Genomic DNA, 17,902 nt, shown 5'->3' with positions numbered 1-17,902 from the left:
ACCTCTGCCCAACAAAATTAGTTTTATGAGGCCATGTGCCTCCTTTTTGGGCAGACTGTCAACGCTGGAGTACCTTTGGGCCCCACGGAGTAAAAGGGGGCTCTCTCTGGCTCTTGTTTTATCTGCCCTGTACCTGAGAGACTGGATGGTAGCGTTGGAGTTGCAGGACGTTTACTTCCTTATTCCCGTCCTACCTGCCCACAGACATTACTTGCGGTTCACAATAGGCCACAAGCATTTTCAGTTTACCGTGCTCCCCTTTGTCCGTACCAGCGCCCCTCAGGTGTTCACCAAGGTGAAGGCGTGGTCGCAGCTCATCTGCGCAGGTCAGGGGTTTCATTCTTCCCCTACCTTGAAGACTCACTGTTGAAGACGGACTCGCTCCAGGCTGTTATCGCCCACCTCCAGTGTATAGTGAACCTTCTGCTTCCTCTAGGGTTCACTATAAACGTGTCAAAGTCACATCTGACTCCCTCTCAGACACTCCCTTTTATCTGAGTTGTTCTGGACTCAGTGCCATTTTGGGTTTATCCTCCCGAGCAGTGAGTTCAGGATATTCAGGCTATTATGCTGATGTTTCATCCTCTCTCCTGGATTTCAGTGAGAATGACGCTGAGACTGCTGGTCCTTGTGTGCAGTCCTGCTGGTGACACATGCCAGATGGCATATGCAGGCTTTGCAGTGGGACCTGAAGTTCCAGTGGGCGCAGCATCAGGGGAGTCCCTCCGACATGGTCCTGATCTTTGAGGGAACTGCACAACATTTGTTGTGTTGGCTCTTGAACCTCAGTTGGGTCAGAGGCAGATACCTCTCACTTCCCCAACCAGATCTGATAGTAGTGAAAGATGCGTCACTCCCGGGATGGGTAGCCACATAGGAGAGGCGGAGATCAGAGGCGCTGGTCTCTGGTGTAGTCGGGGCTCCATATCATTCTTTTGGATCTCAGGGCAGTTAGACTGGCATTGAAAGCATTTCCATCCCTCTCTCAAAGGAAAAGTAGTGCAGGTGTTCACAGACAACTCCACCACCATGTGGTACTGCAACAAGCAGGGTGTAGTGGGGTCGTGGACCATTTGTCAGAAGGCTCTGCGCCTCTGGATGTGGCTGGAACATCATGGAATTTCCCTTGTTTATCACCTGGCGAGCTCTCTGAACTCCAGAGTGGGCAAACTCAGCAAACAGTGCCTGGTTGATCACAAATCGCATCTCCTTCCAGAGGTGGCGCCAGGTCTCTTTCAGCAGTGGGGAGAGCCTTGGTTAGTTCTTTTTGCCTCTGCAGAGCATGCTCAATGTCCTCAGTTTTGCTGGTTGGAGTTTCCAAGGCGGCACTCCTTTGGCAATTTTTTCAGTCTGGAGTAGAGCTCAGGCCTCCTATACACCTTTCCACCCATACCATTTCAGGAACGACTAGGCCCAAGTAATCCTTGTGGCTCCTGACTGTGCACGAAGAGTCTGGCATCCCAATCTATTAAGCATGGCCATTGATCCTCTGATCAGACTGCCCCTTCAGGAGGATCTTCTGTCGTAGCAGCAGGGCAGGGTTCTCCACCCAAACCTGTCCAGTCTCCCCCTTTTAGCGTGGATATAGAGGGGTGCCAGTTGACACCTTTTGACCTTCTGCCCGAAGTCTGTATTGTTATCTTGGCAGCCAGGTGTCCCTCCACCAAAACGGTATACGCACATTGTTGGAAGAAATTTGTGGGATGGTGTACAGACAACTCTGTTTATCCGCCATTCTGCTCCTTTCTCTGAGGTTCTGTTTTTTCTTTCTCTGGCCCAGCTTGGCTCTGCTATGGGCACTCTCAACTGGTATTGATCTTCTATCTCTGTGTTTCTTGAGGTTGCTTGATCAACCTTTTTAGTTTGTCTCCCATTGTTTCTAGGTTCCTTAAAGGCCTTACTCAAATGTTTCCTCCAGCCCCATTCATTATGCCAAAATGGGATTTGAATTTGGTTCTGACATTCCTTATGTGAGCTCCTTTTGAGCCTCTCCACAATTGTCCTCTCAGGCTTCTCACCTTGAAAACAGCCATCTTTGTGGCCTTTACCCGCAGGGTAAGTGAGCTGCAGGCGTTGTAATCTAAGCCACCCTACATTTCAACTATCTTGACAAAGTGGTTCATGAGGGCATCTTTTCTTGTCAAAGTAGCCACACCCTTTCATTTAGGCCAGTCCATCACCTTGCCTACTTTTTTACACACCCCAAGATCCTTCTAAGGAAGAAGAGAGACTCCATCACCTGGACCCAAAAAGAGCGTTGACTGTTCACCTTGATCCATATTAAAGAGTTCCGGTAGATGATCAACACTTTGTTGGGTTGTTGGGTATGTGAATGAGAAGAAAGGTAGAGCTGTGCAGAAAAGAAACATCTCTAGATGAGGTGTTCTCTTCATTAAAATGTGCTACGCAGTGAATAAAAGGCGATCTCTGGAGGGTTTGCGGGCTTACTCTACCAGAGCGACAGCTGCAACCACTGTGTTAGCACGGGATGTTCCAGACTTGGACATCTGTCAGGTAGCAATGTGGGCATCCTTGCACATGTTCGCCAAACATTACAGTCTGGACTGTCAGGTCCATAGGAAGGGGTATTTTGCGCATTCGGTCCTTGTAGTGCTTTCCTCTTATTTAGTTTCTAAGCACTAACATAACACAACAGAAATGCACTTCTGAGGTCAAAGAAGACTTTTATTGTTGTTATATGAATGACGAATTAGTAGCTTTCAAGTCCGCGTTAATCAAACAAAATATATCAGTTTGCAATATACACAGCAGGTTATATTTATAAGATATTGAATGCAAAGCAAAACAAATACTTCACCGTGTAGGAACTATTTACAGCTACATCTTTCTAAGGTCTGCAAGCTGATGACCCCTGTCAGCCGCGAGAAAGAGTGTCGTCTACCCACACGGGATGCTGGCAGCTGGCGCCAAGCTCCAGCACGAGGTCCGGCAGATTCGAATCTCACTCTCTGCAGCCTGTTACATTCGTTACAAAGGTGTGCCCCCTCCTCTCAGACCTGGGAAACTGAGCAAGCCTTTTGGAGACTGGCCAGGTCTCCAAGACTACTCCTGTTCCCAAGCTCAAGGGAAGAGAAACAACGCCCATGTACCCTCTCTTATCAGGTCTAGTCTACTGTGAGAGCAAAACATCTTGGTTCATCTGGTGCAAAAACACAGCTTGGAAAAATACACCTCAACTGCAATGTCTAACTCCACGTTAAAGGCAATAGGCAGCTAACCTAAATATCAAATGCAATGTCTAGTGTCATGTCAAAGCCAATAGGCATCTAAGCTGAATACAAAATGCAATGTCTTATATCATGTCAAAGCCCATAGGCAGCTGAGCTGAATATAAAATGCAATGTATAATATCATGTCAAAGCCAATAGGCAGCGGAGCTGAATACAAAATGCAATATATAATATCATGTCAAAGCCCATAGGCAGAATATCTAATAGCATGTCAAAGTCAATAGGCAGCTAAACTGAATACATCATGTCAAAGCCAATAGGCAGAATACAGAATGTAATGGCTAATGCGATGTCAAAGCCCATAGGCGGGTAAACTGAATACAGAAAGTAATGGCTAATGCCATGTCAAAGCCCATAGGTGGCTCAACTGAATACAGAAAGTAATGGCTAATGCCATGTCAAAGCCAATAGGCGGCTCAACTGAACAAAACATACCATGTGCTACTGGTGAACATTGAGCAACTAATATGCGCAGTGGTGAAACACAAAGTCATTGGTCAAAACAAAACTTATCAAATGGCAGGACATTCCGCCCTTTGACCAATGAATTTTTGTTTCACATATCTCATATTTCAAACAAACAAAAAAAAACATCAGCACAAAAAAAAACATTATGATCAAAGCAATCCCTGTAAAGCAATAGAAGTGAATTAACACATTGATTTCATAACCTTTCACATCAGATACATCTACATAGAAAAGACTGGGCAATTTTTTTTTTTTTTTTTTTTTTTCTCTCTGAATGAGTCTCTAATTCAACAGTGTTAGCAATTTGATGTGGCATGAGTTCTGCTCATGTAAAGGTGCACGGTCCACCTGAAAGGTTTGCTGGAAGATAAGCAAAAGTCAGAGTTCCATACAAGAGGGAAAAAAAAAAAAAACACAGCAAACAAGTTGAACTTGAACTGAAGGCGCAGTTTGCGCAAAATGGATCCATGGTGCTGGCACTTTACTCAGCCAGGTTCAGGTTGGGGATTCGGTCCCTTCCCCGACCCCACACGCACACACCGGAAGGGGGACCACACAGCGCACTCAGGGACAGTGGCGAAACGTGGTCGGATCTGCAAAAGAAACAAGTATGACTTTTCTTGCAAATAACATTTTTCATTTAAACTGCACCCTTCCTCTTTCTTTCCCTGTTTTATAATCAGCAGGACGTTTTTGGGGCCCTTTGTTATATTTTCTGCAGGTTCTGGAGGGTCACTTGGGGCTTCAGCCCACACATCAGTACTGAGGTTTTTATCTGCTGCGCCACAGCTTCCTTTTTCTTGCACTGTCAGAAGGGCTGGGGCAGACTCATTCTTTACCAAACCTCCATTCACTGCACTTTTGTCAATTTGGGCCATTCTGTCTCCAATTTGTATGAATGAATCAGATTCTTTTCTAGGTATCAGCATAATTTCGATTTTTCCTTGGTAATTTGCAGCAATCACTCTCCCTAAAACCTGATCAATTTGCCATTTCTGTTCTGGTAACTTTCCTCTCCCCAACTGCTCTGTGACTGCTTGCATGACAGATTGCTTTTGTGCGTGCTGCACAGTTTTTATCAAATCTAGGGGAATGTGCATCTCTCTCATCTCTGCCCACCTGTAAGTGGCCTTTTCACATTTCTGGGGCACCCACATAGCCATCCCCACTAAGGCAGAATTCTGGGTGAACACTTCTCTCTCTGCATTTTTCTCATTAACATCTGCAAGGTAATTGAACCAGTTAGGTGCTAAAACATTATCAAAGAACCAAAAATCAGCATAAAAATGACACATCTCACGTAGCTCTTGCTTTAAAATCTGACACACATTATACAACTCTGTTCCTTCTACTGTGCCAGAAAGCAACATTTCAGTCAATGAATCATTAGTAAAACAAACATGCTTTTTATCTTCAGTGGACACGAATTCAAATGGTGCACACAACTTCATTGATAATTCTTTTATCTGTGGTACTCTAGCCCTGTCTTGCAAGTACCAGATCCATTGTATGATTCTAGCTAGGGGCACTATTTTCTTTCCTTGTTCATGATTTAAATGTACATCAGTTTTTCCTTCTTGCACTGCGCAGAAACCTGAAGTCTGCATTATTTCATTTGCCAAATCACAAGCGCGCAGCTGCATATAATTTTTCACAGTGACCATATACAAAAGTGTTAGGATTTCTCTCAAATGAGGGCTATTCTTTTTCCAAAAATCAAACAAGCTAATGAAACTCGGGGTGTCTTGCTCTAAAATCCTTCGTTTTACTTGTGCATTTTGCAACGGTAACTCGTAAATCACATTCTGAGCTCTCTCGTCCGTGTTATCAGTTAAGGAATGCATTTTGGCTGCCAAAAACCCTGGCTCACAAGGAAACTCAGTGCAGCTCGGAGCTGTCTTAACCCCCTCATTACTGGAATGGGACAAGAAAGATTCTTCAAAAACAGCCCTTTTATAACTTTCAGTCTTATTTTGAATTATTGTATCCTGGCTAATTTGCTCACGTAAATTCCTATTTTCATGTTCCAACTTCCTACATTTCTCCTGCATTTCTCTGTAAGCAGATAAAGGTATCCAGACCTTTCTGTCATCATTACTTCCAAAACACACTTTTTCTACATATATACAACGGGAATTATTTCTCAAAACAACATCAGGCATTTTAGCTACACATGCATTTTCTTCTGTAATTCCCCAAACAGAAAACAATTCACAGTTTTTCTTAGCACCATCAGGCAGTTCATCAACACATGTATTCTCAGACATGGTCTGCCGTGCTACTGTGATTCCCCAAACAGAAAACAATTTCTGTAATTCTCCAAACAACAAAAAAACAATTACACTTTTAAAGTGTGCACTTAGAAATCTACTAACTCGTCAAACCCTTTAATCACCTCTTAATGACCGACCCCACTTCTGGTACCAATTGTAGTGCTTTCCTCTTATTTAGTTTCTAAGCACTAACATAACACAACAGAAATGCACTTCTGAGGTCAAAGAAGACTTTTATTGTTGTTATATGAATGACGAATTAGTAGCTTTCAAGTCCGCGTTAATCAAACAAAATATATCAGTTTGCAATATACACAGCAGGTTATATTTATAAGATATTGAATGCAAAGCAAAACAAATACTTCACCGTGTAGGAACTATTTACAGCTACATCTTTCTAAGGTCTGCAAGCTGATGACCCCTGTCAGCCGCGAGAAAGAGTGTCATCTACCCACACGGGATGCTGGCAGCTGGCGCCAAGCTCCAGCACGAGGTCCGGCAGATTCGAATCTCACTCTCTGCAGCCTGTTACATTCGTTACAAAGGTGTGCCCCCTCCTCTCAGACCTGGGAAACTGAGCAAGCCTTTTGGAGACTGGCCAGGTCTCCAAGACTACTCCTGTTCCCAAGCTCAAGGGAAGAGAAACAACGCCCATGTACCCTCTCTTATCAGGTCTAGTCTACTGTGAGAGCAAAACATCTTGGTTCATCTGGTGCAAAAACACAGCTTGGAAAAATACAGCTCAACTGCAATGTCTAACTCCACGTTAAAGGCAATGGGCAGCTAACCTAAATATCAAATGCAATGTCATTTTAAAGGCAATAGGCAGCTAACCTAAATATCAAATGCAATGTCTAGTGTCATGTCAAAGCCAATAGGCATCTAAGCTGAATACAAAATGCAATGTCTTATATCATGTCAAAGCCCATAGGCAGCTGAGCTGAATATAAAATGCAATGTATAATATCATGTCAAAGCCAATAGGCAGCGGAGCTGAATACAAAATGCAATATATAATATCATGTCAAAGCCCATAGGCAGAATATCTAATAGCATGTCAAAGTCAATAGGCAGCTAAACTGAATACATCATGTCAAAGCCAATAGGCAGAATACAGCATGTAATGGCTAATGCGATGTCAAAGCCCATAGGCGGGTAAACTGAATACAGAAAGTAATGGCTAATGCCATGTCAAAGCCCATAGGTGGCTCAACAGAATACAGAAAGTAATGGCTAATGCCATGTCAAAGCCAATAGGCGGCTCAACTGAACAAAACATACCATGTGCTACTGGTGAACATTGAGCAACTAATATGCGCAGTGGTGAAACACAAAGTCATTGGTCAAAACAAAACTTATCAAATGGCAGGACAGTCCTACAGACCTTTCTAGTTTGAGCTTAGTATGCAGACCCTTCTCCGAAATTTTATTGCTTGGGTATCTATTCTAAGGTAAAGAATCTGCAACTAGAAGTCTCTATCGGACGAAGAAGTTATTTACCTTTGGTAACTCCTTATCTGGTAGAGACATAATCTAGTTGCAGATTCCTTTCGGACCCACCCATCCTCCCCGCTCTGCAAACTGATTTCTAGGGACAGAGACTTCCCTTTCAGGGCCCTAATTTTGACCCCCCAGTGGTCAGTGTTCTTCATGGCTCTAAGCTTCTGGTGTGGCAAGTCGTAAATAGAAACTGGCCTCAGTATGCCAGGGTGGAGCCTACATAGGTCCCGCTAGGTCACAACCGGCTCAGACTGATGCCATCTGACGGTGTGCTGGGGTACTGCCAGAGAAAAATATCCGGATCCAGACTGACGCTTGGAGGAAATTGTAAGGTAAGGAATCTGCAACTAGAATTTGTCTCTACCAGATAAGGTTTTAACAAAGGTAAGGAACTTGTTCCATAGGTATAAATATGTATTGAAAACCATGAAAAGAATGTGATGCAAGTCTACCAAGATACAATGTGTAAGATCATTTAATTTGACAGCTATGGAATTGAAGGAATGCTTCCTGGCTTCCTCTTTGTATATAGGCTGTTTTACATTATTTTAAACAAGCTGCTTAGAAATGTTTGTTTTGTTCTTTACTGCATTGTTTAGAACGCTATTTAAGTACATGAAGAAGTTTGAAGCTTCGCTGTGTGAACCCTGTCGCCCTGCTTTAGCAGAGAGCACTAAGGAGGAGCAACTTGATTGTTTGGGAAAGCAGGAAGGGGCAGATGAAAAAGAAACGAAGGTCCAGCGGCTAAACAGCTTACTGAAAACAACCATAGCAACTAAAGCAGACATTGTTCAGGTATCACCTATATGTACTGTTAATTCAGCTCTTTTTCTTAAATCACCTGAATTTGGCTATGCTGGGAAGGTATATTTTGCAGTATCGGGTCGTGCCATATCAGTTAACGTGTTTCACTTACCAAGTACAATATAGCAGTAGTTATAGTTCATAACAAATATTGATTCCACAAATTGATAGCGAAATCACACCTTCCATACTTTTAGCAGTGATTCCTTACAGACACACTGTTTCCCTGCATGTGCGTGCCCAGAATATCACTGTCTTAGCTATTGCTGATGGAGTTAGTGATCAGACAGTTTAAAGACACTTCACTAAATGAAGAGCCACATGTTGGTGGGCCTTTTTCCTCCCAATGCCATTTGTTGTAAAAGAAACAGTTGTGTAAAACATGCATACCTAGCTCCTTCCCCGCTAAAGAGTGAAACTTGCGAGGTACTCAGTTAAATAAAATCTTCTAATTTTTTAGAAGTGCGTTGTTCATTTAGTACAGTTTTGTTGAAATTTGTACCTTTTACCTTCTTGCTCTGTTGTAATTGAAGCTTTGCTCACTGACACACCAAGGTCTGATTTCCCACCTCACTTAGAGGTTTACAGATTCCTTCTTGTGCTGAATGCTCCTTCGTCTTGTATCTGGAAAGAAGACATCATTTTTAACTTAAATAACCTAAAATATTGTTTCAACTTAATTTCTTTTAGAATTTGCCTTTTAACACGTGCATAATGCAGTATAATTGAATGTGTACCTGTCATGTTTTGTCGATCATACGTGTTGATATCTAGAAAGCTTTTTAAAATTTATTTGGATGCATTTTCTCTGTGTAATTATGCTTTCTGTTACAAATTTCCCCATAACTTAAATGAAATATTCATTTCACCCCATGACCAGGAATGTCCCATACCCTTGGGTTGCAGCTCTGACATTGAATCTTAGTTTTTTTTTTTTTTTTTTTACTTATCATTTCGGAGAGTTAAAACTGCTGCGCTTAGCTTATTTTACCCAAAGTGGTTTTGGTCTTCCTGCAGCGCTGTGCAATGTCTCTTTCATTGTCAAGTTGACCTTTTAAGCTCTTTAATATTATTTTTAACTCTGAGGCCTTTTTTCCAAGGTGGAATTACATCCCCACCCTCGTTAATGTAGTTCTTCCGTTCTGCAGCCTTCTGTGATACTGAGCCTGACCGACCCAGACTAATTTGTTTCCTTTGTTTATGTTCTAGGAGTTGCCTGGCTCCTGTGTCTAGCAATTGAACACTTCGTGCAATCTTATTATGATTTTGTGCATTTAACCCTTTGATTTAGTTGCTTTCCTGTGTAGTTAGCAACCATCCAAGAAGCTTGGTTGCACAAGCTGGAGTTGCTTGACTCCAGTTCGTATATTCAGTTTGTCAAGTTGTTACATTGACACACTGATGGTTCACACTCTTGCGCGTTGGTCGTCACGCCTCTTTCATTACTTTGCTGCTTATTTAATCGGTATGCCTGCTTGGCTAACCTGCATGGAATTCCCCCATGGACTGCAGCCTTCTGGGAAATTGTGTTGAGCGGAGCCAGGGTCATCTTGCTTTCCTTGTAATTCTTTTAGGAGTTGCTTGGCTCCTACATTTCGTGGTTGAGCACCACTTTTAATCGTTTTATGATTTAATGCATTTTAAACTTGTATTTTAATTCTGTTACTTTCTTCTGTAGTCCTCAACTATCAAGGACTCTTGGTAGCTGGACTAAGAATTGCGTGGCTCCACTTTGGATTGCCCCCCCTTGTAACATTGACATTGCTGCTCAAACACACAGCTGATGCATAGGTGGCACCCCAAAGGCAAGCCTATTTGCATGCGTCTAGCACCAGGAACTCTAGCACCCTATTTCCCCGTCTTGCTAGTTTACAGTTAGCAAAACATTCTTGAGATCAAGAACTCACTCATGGCCTTTCTGAGAAACCGTTTTCACAATTTCCTGCCTTAAGGATTTTTTTCTTCCCAGCACTGCCGTTCCTCTTCCCTTCACATCAGCTTATATCACATTTCTGCCATTTCTCATCTGCCCTCCACTCACAAAGCTTCTCCTTCTGCTTCACTTACTTGATATCTTATTAAAAAAAGAGATTATTACCCAAATAACAGTCTCAGATTTTGAATTTTGTCCCTGAATAGCAGTCCACACCATGTTGTTGAACTAAACTTGGCTTCACAAGTCCTCCTCCCTTGATAACGCTGCCTCCTTTCCTCCCAACTGTGTCATGGATAAGGTGGGGGAAGGGAGGTGTCAGCATTAGGCTTAGTCACATCATTTTTGTTTCCAACTCAGTTACTCTCATACCCAATTTAATCTACTCTCTACTCTATGTCCACCTATTTGGACAGTCTCGTAGACCCGCCGCCAGGGCCTAAAACATCCTGTCTGTTCCATTAATGAAGCTCTGGCCCCTTTTATAACTAAATCACCTAATTTTGCTGTTTTAAAAGACAGCAGCTTCCATTTAGATGAATAGAGCCCAGATGTTTTTCATCTGTCATTAGGCACTTCATGCGTTTGGTCTCTCCTTATGGAGTGTCCCACTCATAGATCCGGTCACGTGCTAGGGTGCTGTATTTTCTACTTCTGAAATGGCTGCCATTTTGTGTACGATTTCCTTTAACTGGTTTGATCATTTGGCCATGCTATTTCTTCTGCCTCTTGGGAAGTATTGTGCCCCAGCTAGATCCAGACCTCTTCCTTGGCCCTCCAGGCCATGGTTCAGAATTTGAGTTGACCCTTTGTTTTTTTTCCCTTCAACTTAGGTCTGTACCTTCCAATATCTCCTCCGCTCATTTCTCTTGTAATCAGTGGATCACGCAGGATATTTGTGAAGCGGCGCCACTTATCCTCACTAGCTGCTGTTGTTGATGTCCATCTTCCCCTGATATTCAAAGGAATTCCAGGTGATGAAGTGCCATTGTCAAGCTCTAAAGTGAAAATGGAGCTCAGCCTACAGCGTCTTCGATAAATTATAGACCAGTTGTTAAACATTATCAACAGCTCTTCAAAGAGAATTGTTCTCCATTCTATTCTAAGAAATGCAACATGGCATTAAACTCTACCAACATAATGTTCCAAATCATTACAGACTTACTCCTCAGGCTGTCTGAACCCCTATCATGTCTTCCATCAAACTGTGGCAAAATCCATAACACAATTAAATTACTACATGCCAACTTCTCCCCTCACCCTCTCTTAATTCTACTCTGTGCTGGAAGGGTAGTCCCCTACTGGAACAATTTGTTAAGCTTAGAAGCTTGTGCATTTCTTAAAGACAATTAAATCTGGTTCTCCTTTTGACCCAAGTCCCTCTCACAGCTTGGTTAGACCACAAAGCCTTGCACCTGTGATACAGAAATCTGCAATCTCTCTTTTGCTGTGGCTACTGTGCCTACTACCTAGAAGCATGCCTAGGTGGTCCCATGTTAAAAAGGAGAAAAAAAAAAAGAAAGGGAAAAAAACGTAGGCTGAGCCTGACATCCTGAGAAGCTATCAGCCTATGTTGCTCCTCTTTTCACTCTCTAAAATTCTTGAAAAATGCCATCATCACTTGTTACAGAAAGTAATAATCTGCTTGTCCACTCTTATTATGATTGTAGGCCCCACTACAGTACAGAGTTTGCCATTACTGTTATGGATGATCTCAGAAGGATGATTAAGTAAGGATGCTCAGCCAAAAATATAGAGATCGTTCTAGATCTGATGTCTCCAACCAGTCGATTGCAAGCTCCCAGACACCTTTAGAGTAGCTCACCTGGAGTTAATTTTTAAATAAGGACAGGGTCACATTGTTCTTTTAAAGTTATGGGAAGGCTGTGTTTACTTTACATTATTAACATCAGGCTGCAGATAGCACAGTCTGATAATGAGCAGAGCTCAGTCAGATATATGGACCAGGTTGGGGCACAGTGGTGAAAAACTGAAGCATTTAACTCTTAAATAAAACTCCTTTTCGACTCAACATAGGAGTGTGAGAGCCAAATGTTGTTTCTAAATGTTTTCAATGAGAGAAAATGAAGAGTTAGCCTAATGATTCATTCTTCATTTTAATTTTCTCCCATTTCAGTGTTGCACTTACAAGCAGCAGGCCTTTTGCTCCCAGTAGCCAGTAAACAGTGCCATATTTATAACTGAAAACAGTATATTTTTTTTTAAATGGGAAAAATGTAAAGTGAACTTTTTCTATGAAACATTAAGTCTAAATGTCTTTCTCCAGGTTTAATTAAGCCAGTTATGTCTTAGTTTCATGAAGCATTTTTCCTCACTTAAAATTCCTCCCATTTAAACACATTTATTTTTCTGTTGCTATGTCTACAGGCCAGTGGTAGCAAGATGCCTGGTGTTTGTAAATGTGACACTTAGTAATGGGCGAAAATTTAAATGATGAGTTTTATGGAATCCACCTAAGCTAAGTTAACTCTCCAGTTTAATTTTATCAACACAGTGCTATATTTCTAAGTGGGAAGATACACCATTATTTTAAGTGGGAGAAATTTTAAGTGCAGAAAAATGTTCCATATTCTGAATATTTTTGCAGAACTTTTTTCTGCACTTTAGCTTTCTCTCATTAAAAAATAATGTTTGTATGTTTGCTTTATACATGTAACGGTGCCACTTATGACGAAATATATGCCCTGTACCATAAGTACATATGAGAGTGTCTGTCACCAGTACACTTAAATCCCATTTATGCACGTACATGTTTATATATCCCTAAGGACCATGCCCTCACTGACACACATGGCAACCCCGTTATAGTGACCCTAGTCAAAGTATACTGTTTAAACCCTAGTATCTGGCTCTATGGGCATGTAGCTTAAAGTCAATTAACATGGCTGTGGGGGCGTCTGGTAATAGTGCGTGAGTTGCATAGCTCTCAGCTCACCATGATTTTCACTGATCAGGAATAGCTGTCACCACAGAAAAGGTTGGAGACTCTTGTTCCAGATAAACAACTCACTTTCAAGAAATAAATCTTTCATGTCTTCTACATTTTGCTGCTTAAATCTGAAAAGGCTTAGGAAGATTGTTCAGTATTCTCTCCCGACACACTGAAAATACACATTCACTCATTACTTCCCACCTCAGATTGTTACTTGTGACCTCTCTGACTACCTCATTCTTTGCCTAAATGTCATTCAAAAGTAAACCACTTGTTTGATTCTAGACCACCCAGCCACTGTCCACTTCTGCTGGAAACGTAAAACTGCAGTTTTCTCACCTTTAGAAACTCCCCAGGTGCCATACTGGTCCTAGATGTTTTCACAGGTCTGCGTTGACTTTGCTCTGATCTAGAAGTGACAGATTGGAGACATACATAAGTACCTCTCATACTAGCCGACGTTAGTTCCTTACTTTCCTTAGCTTCATACAATTCTAAGGAGCTAAGCTCCCTTATTTTGTCAGTTGACAAATCCTTCAAATTTCGGTTTTCCAGTGTGCAAAGAAATAATGCCCCCACTGAAGACTACAGAGTTTCAAGCCCATGCTGTGACTGTCTGAAAAACAGATGTCTGTGATTGGCGAGCCCTAGGTCTGACTGTCGTGTTTGGGCTTGGGGCATTACTCCAAGACATGCGAAGGATGCCCACGTGCACTCAGAGGCAATATCGGACAGTATAGCGAAGCTGTATTCCAAGTCCCACTCCTACTCCAAATCTAAGGCCTGTCCCAGTCCTGCTCTCAAGACCGTTCCCACAACAGGTCTTCTTCGATTTCAGAGTCCTCTAGTAATTCGAAGCTCAGTTAAAAAAGAAACATAAGCCTACAAAGGAAGACTCAACCTCATCCCCCACTCTGTCCAAAGAGAAGTTGAGAAGTCATTGTGATGCCAATTTATCTTGCTCATGATCCCTGATTGAATGGCTGATTCCACAGCTGGTCCTAATGCATCTCAAATTTCCTGGGCCATTGGCGATGCCACAGTAGTTCGAGTCCTTTAAAGAGGGCCATGCTTTATATTTTGGGCACTCTTCTCGTTCCCTCTGGTGCACCTACATGATCCAAGGATCTGCATGGGCCTCAACTCTGGTTAGTTTCGGTAGGTGCTTCCTAGCGACTTTTGAACCCATCTCTGGTTCCACACTGACTCTAGTGCAGACTTCCCCTTTGGCTTCAAGACCTGCACCCGTTCCTTCTTCATCAGCACGGGTCCCAACTTTGCCAGAGGTCGATCCCCTGCGGACTTCAGTGTCTGACTACGAACTAAATGTCACCACCCGACCGTGGTCTTGCTGAAATTTCACTTCAGTGCTCCCAGTTCTTGTACTGTACGTTCTGGCAAAATATGTCCTCTACCACAGAGTCTTTCTTTGAGGTTCCAACATCTTTTTTGCTCAGATTCTGACTGGTTTGCCACACCCAAAATTGATGAGGGTATTGATGGGGCTTGTTTTTACCCCCACCTTAAGATGTACACATGTACTTCCAGGAGGCCAGTGGGCTTGATACATCCCCCTGATACAAGGGTGCTCACACCTCTTGGACTCCCAGAAGAGGAAAGTGCTGCATTTGTTGTAGTGATTAGACATGCAGTTGAAGTTCTAGACCTACTGCTTCCCTCAGTTGAAGTCGAGACAAATGCCCTCACTGAAGATTAGTACCCTCAGCCAGCTTCATCTGAACCCTTATTTGCATTTCCATTCCTGACTGACTTAAGCACACTTGGGCTGAGCCTTGCTCTTGCCCACCAGTGAACAGGCTAGTGGCCAGGCACCACAGATTGACACCTGGCAACCTGGATTTTCTTACGTAGCATTCTACTTCTTAAAGTTTGATGGCCGAGGCTTCTATCAGCAAACTAAATCCTAATTTGTTCCCAATGACTCCTGCAGGCAGTCTCAAAAAGACTCAGGTTATCAAGAAGAAAATGTTTTTGTTGCCCACCGTGGCTTTGAGGTCAGTCAATCTGGTCTTCCTGTTAGTCCATTATATGCATGCCCTCTGGGACACGCCCAGCAAGATTTTGTCAACTATATCCGGAGTTTTGGGCCCAAATGCATAGAGCTCACCTTGATACTGCTGACTACTTGAGGCAAACAGTGGGCACTAACCTGGTGCTCTGCCACCATGCATGGATGCAATCCACTGGCTTTTCTGGAGGTGTGTAGTTTTCCCTTACTGATATGCCTTTCGATGTGTCCCGTCTGTTTAGCCAGAAGGTTGACTCTGCCCTGAAACACTTAAAATATACCCAAGTTGTGGTGTGTTCTTTGGGCCTTTCTACTTCTGCTCACAGTTTGCCACCTTGTGGGGTTACTTCAGAGCACTGGCATATAGACAACATCAGACCCAAGCACCCCAGCAACAGATGCTCCAGTTCTTTTGTGGCCAGGGCCGAACTAAGCATGCATTGGGCAGATCACCACGGATCGCATTCTTCTCAGTCTTCTGCCCTGGGAGTGACAGCCTGTCAACTGCTTTCATTTGCAATTTGGTGCACACAACCACTCTATGGGAGACAGATTGAGATTTTTTCCCACAGTGTCAATCTGTCACATATGAAAAATGGGTCCTCCATATGGTCCGGCAGGGTTAAGCCCTTCAGTTTCTCTCCATCCCTCAGCACCTTCCTCTCGCATCAGAGCAGCTTTCACAGCAGCACCTCCATCCAGTTACAATAGTTGCATGCAGTACTAGTGAAAGTAGCAATGGAGAGTGTTCCAGCCTTGAAAGTGGGCACAGTTGTTACTCTTGTTGTTTTCCTCGTGCCGAAAGGCAGAGGCCTTCATCCTGTTTTAAATTTTTGCTCTCTGAATGCCTTCCTTCAGAAGGACTAATTCAAAATGCTTGCTCTGGCCCACATTGTGTCTGAATCTGGGCAACTAGATGTTTTCCTTACGCCTGCAGGGCACGTACTTTAATGTGCAGTCGTGCAATCCCATATTTATCACATGCTGTTCACCATAGACCAGAAGAATGTTCAGTTTCCTCTGCTCCCTCCAGCAGCCCGTTGATGTTCTTGAAAGTGAAGACCTTAGTCGCTGTCCATCTTTAAAGATTGGTGACACCAGTTTACCTCTGTATCAAGAACTCGCTGCTTTAGGAGGGCTCGCCACAGTCACCCATAGACCACCTCTAGGTTTCGATATGAAGTCTGTGCCCAGCAGCAAGGAAACCTGTCAGATGTCAACCAGCTTTCAGAGGATACTGCAGAAGATCTGCAGCTGTGGGTTTCAGGACAGGGAGTGGCATCTTGATGGTTTGGGGGATGCCAGGATTGCATAGCAAAGGCAGCAGGGACTTTGAAGTTCCTGACCTTGGTATGCTAAATCACTCGCCATCCTGCTGGAGGAGGAATGAACACCTTCACTGTTTCTGGCCTCAGAGAGCGTGGGCTCCCACCTGCAGGGGGTCTGAAACCCGTCTGTGGTAGGAGGCTGGCTTGGAGTAGTCAGCCAGCACACTAAAACACTGGTAGGTTTGAGGGGGTACCTCTGAGGTACCCACTGGGTGCATGTATAAATAAATCCATCACTGGAATCGGTGTGGGTTTATTAATACGAGGGGTTTGATACCAAACACCATAGGTTTCAGTGAAGCCATTGTGTAGCTGGGAAAGTCGTTTTGACCAGTGCCCAGTACATAGCTTAAGATTGCTTCCCTGTTCACTTGTAATGGCTAAGAATTGACTTAGACATTGCAGGGGTATATCTGCTTGTGCAGATGTGTCCACGGATTGTAATCTAGGGTTGTAAGGCATGCTTTAGGGGTGACTTACATATAGTGCAGGCATGGCACACAAGATGTGTGCCATGTTGTGTTTTCCCTTTTGTCTGCACCATGTCACACAGCCTGCAAAGGTACTCTGCATGAGTGTGGTGAGGTGTCCCTAGGGGTGGCACAATACATGGAGCAGCCCTTAGGTACCCTTCTTTAGTACCCATTTTCTAGGTACTAGGGGTACCATCTACTAGGGACTTAGAGATGCTGTGGGCATTGCCAATTGGAAAACAATTGCATAGTTTTAGTTAGAGATCTAGCACTAGGGAGCTTGTTAGCAAGAGCCTAGTGCACTTCAGTAGAAATTGCATCGAATACCAAGCACAACAAGGAAATGACCATGTCAAAAAGGGGCACTTTCTTACAGTGAGGACTCTGTAAGAAGCTAGAGTAACCACCCGAAAGATCACAATCAAAGATAAATAGCATTTTCTTCTTGTTCCCTTTAAATAGATTGTAGACAGACGAATATCCTTCAGTATGGGGAGAAGTTGAGAGAGAGAATGTGTGTCTGTCTGTCTGCCACTTCCCCGCTAGGTATCTAGGGTGCTGTTTGTTCTCAAACATAAGTTATTGATAGTTTTGGATCCTCCACTTTGCATCTTGGTAACAGTGTCTTGCATTGTTTGTTCATAGAACATCTAACACATAAAGTTATTTGCTATTACTGTGTTACTGGATTTCTCTCTTTATGAACAACTTTTGTGCCTTTTTGCCAGGATGCACTTGCAGGAGAAAGTCAAACAGTTGGTTTTGCAGAAGAATCTCTTCAGCATCGTCTGCCGAAGCTCATCAGAAGAATGAAGAAACTGTGCACCAGGTTTATGAGAAATAATCCACTTCCTGATTTAGTAAACAACCTTGACGAGTTTACAGGTTAG

The 17,902-nt window shown here is 43.1% G+C and overlaps 1 protein-coding gene across 1 annotated transcript in view; it reads left to right on the top strand.

Annotated features, from left to right (window-relative positions):
* MDN1 (midasin AAA ATPase 1) overlaps positions 1 to 17,902 on the top strand; it is a 1,740,009-nt gene that overhangs the window by 1,361,171 nt on the left and 360,936 nt on the right. Inside the window, exons 73-74 of the mRNA XM_069235499.1 lie at positions 8,092 to 8,287; positions 17,741 to 17,897. Of these exons, the coding sequence (XP_069091600.1) occupies positions 8,092 to 8,287; positions 17,741 to 17,897 (353 nt within the window). The remainder of the gene's footprint in view (positions 1 to 8,091; positions 8,288 to 17,740; positions 17,898 to 17,902) is intronic.

This window comes from Pleurodeles waltl, chromosome 5, assembly GCF_031143425.1.
Source record: "Pleurodeles waltl isolate 20211129_DDA chromosome 5, aPleWal1.hap1.20221129, whole genome shotgun sequence".
In the NCBI taxonomy this organism is placed as follows: Eukaryota; Metazoa; Chordata; class Amphibia; order Caudata; family Salamandridae; genus Pleurodeles; species Pleurodeles waltl.
The sequence above is the reverse complement of the archived record's forward strand: the minus strand, read 5'-3'. Positions and strand labels throughout refer to the sequence as shown.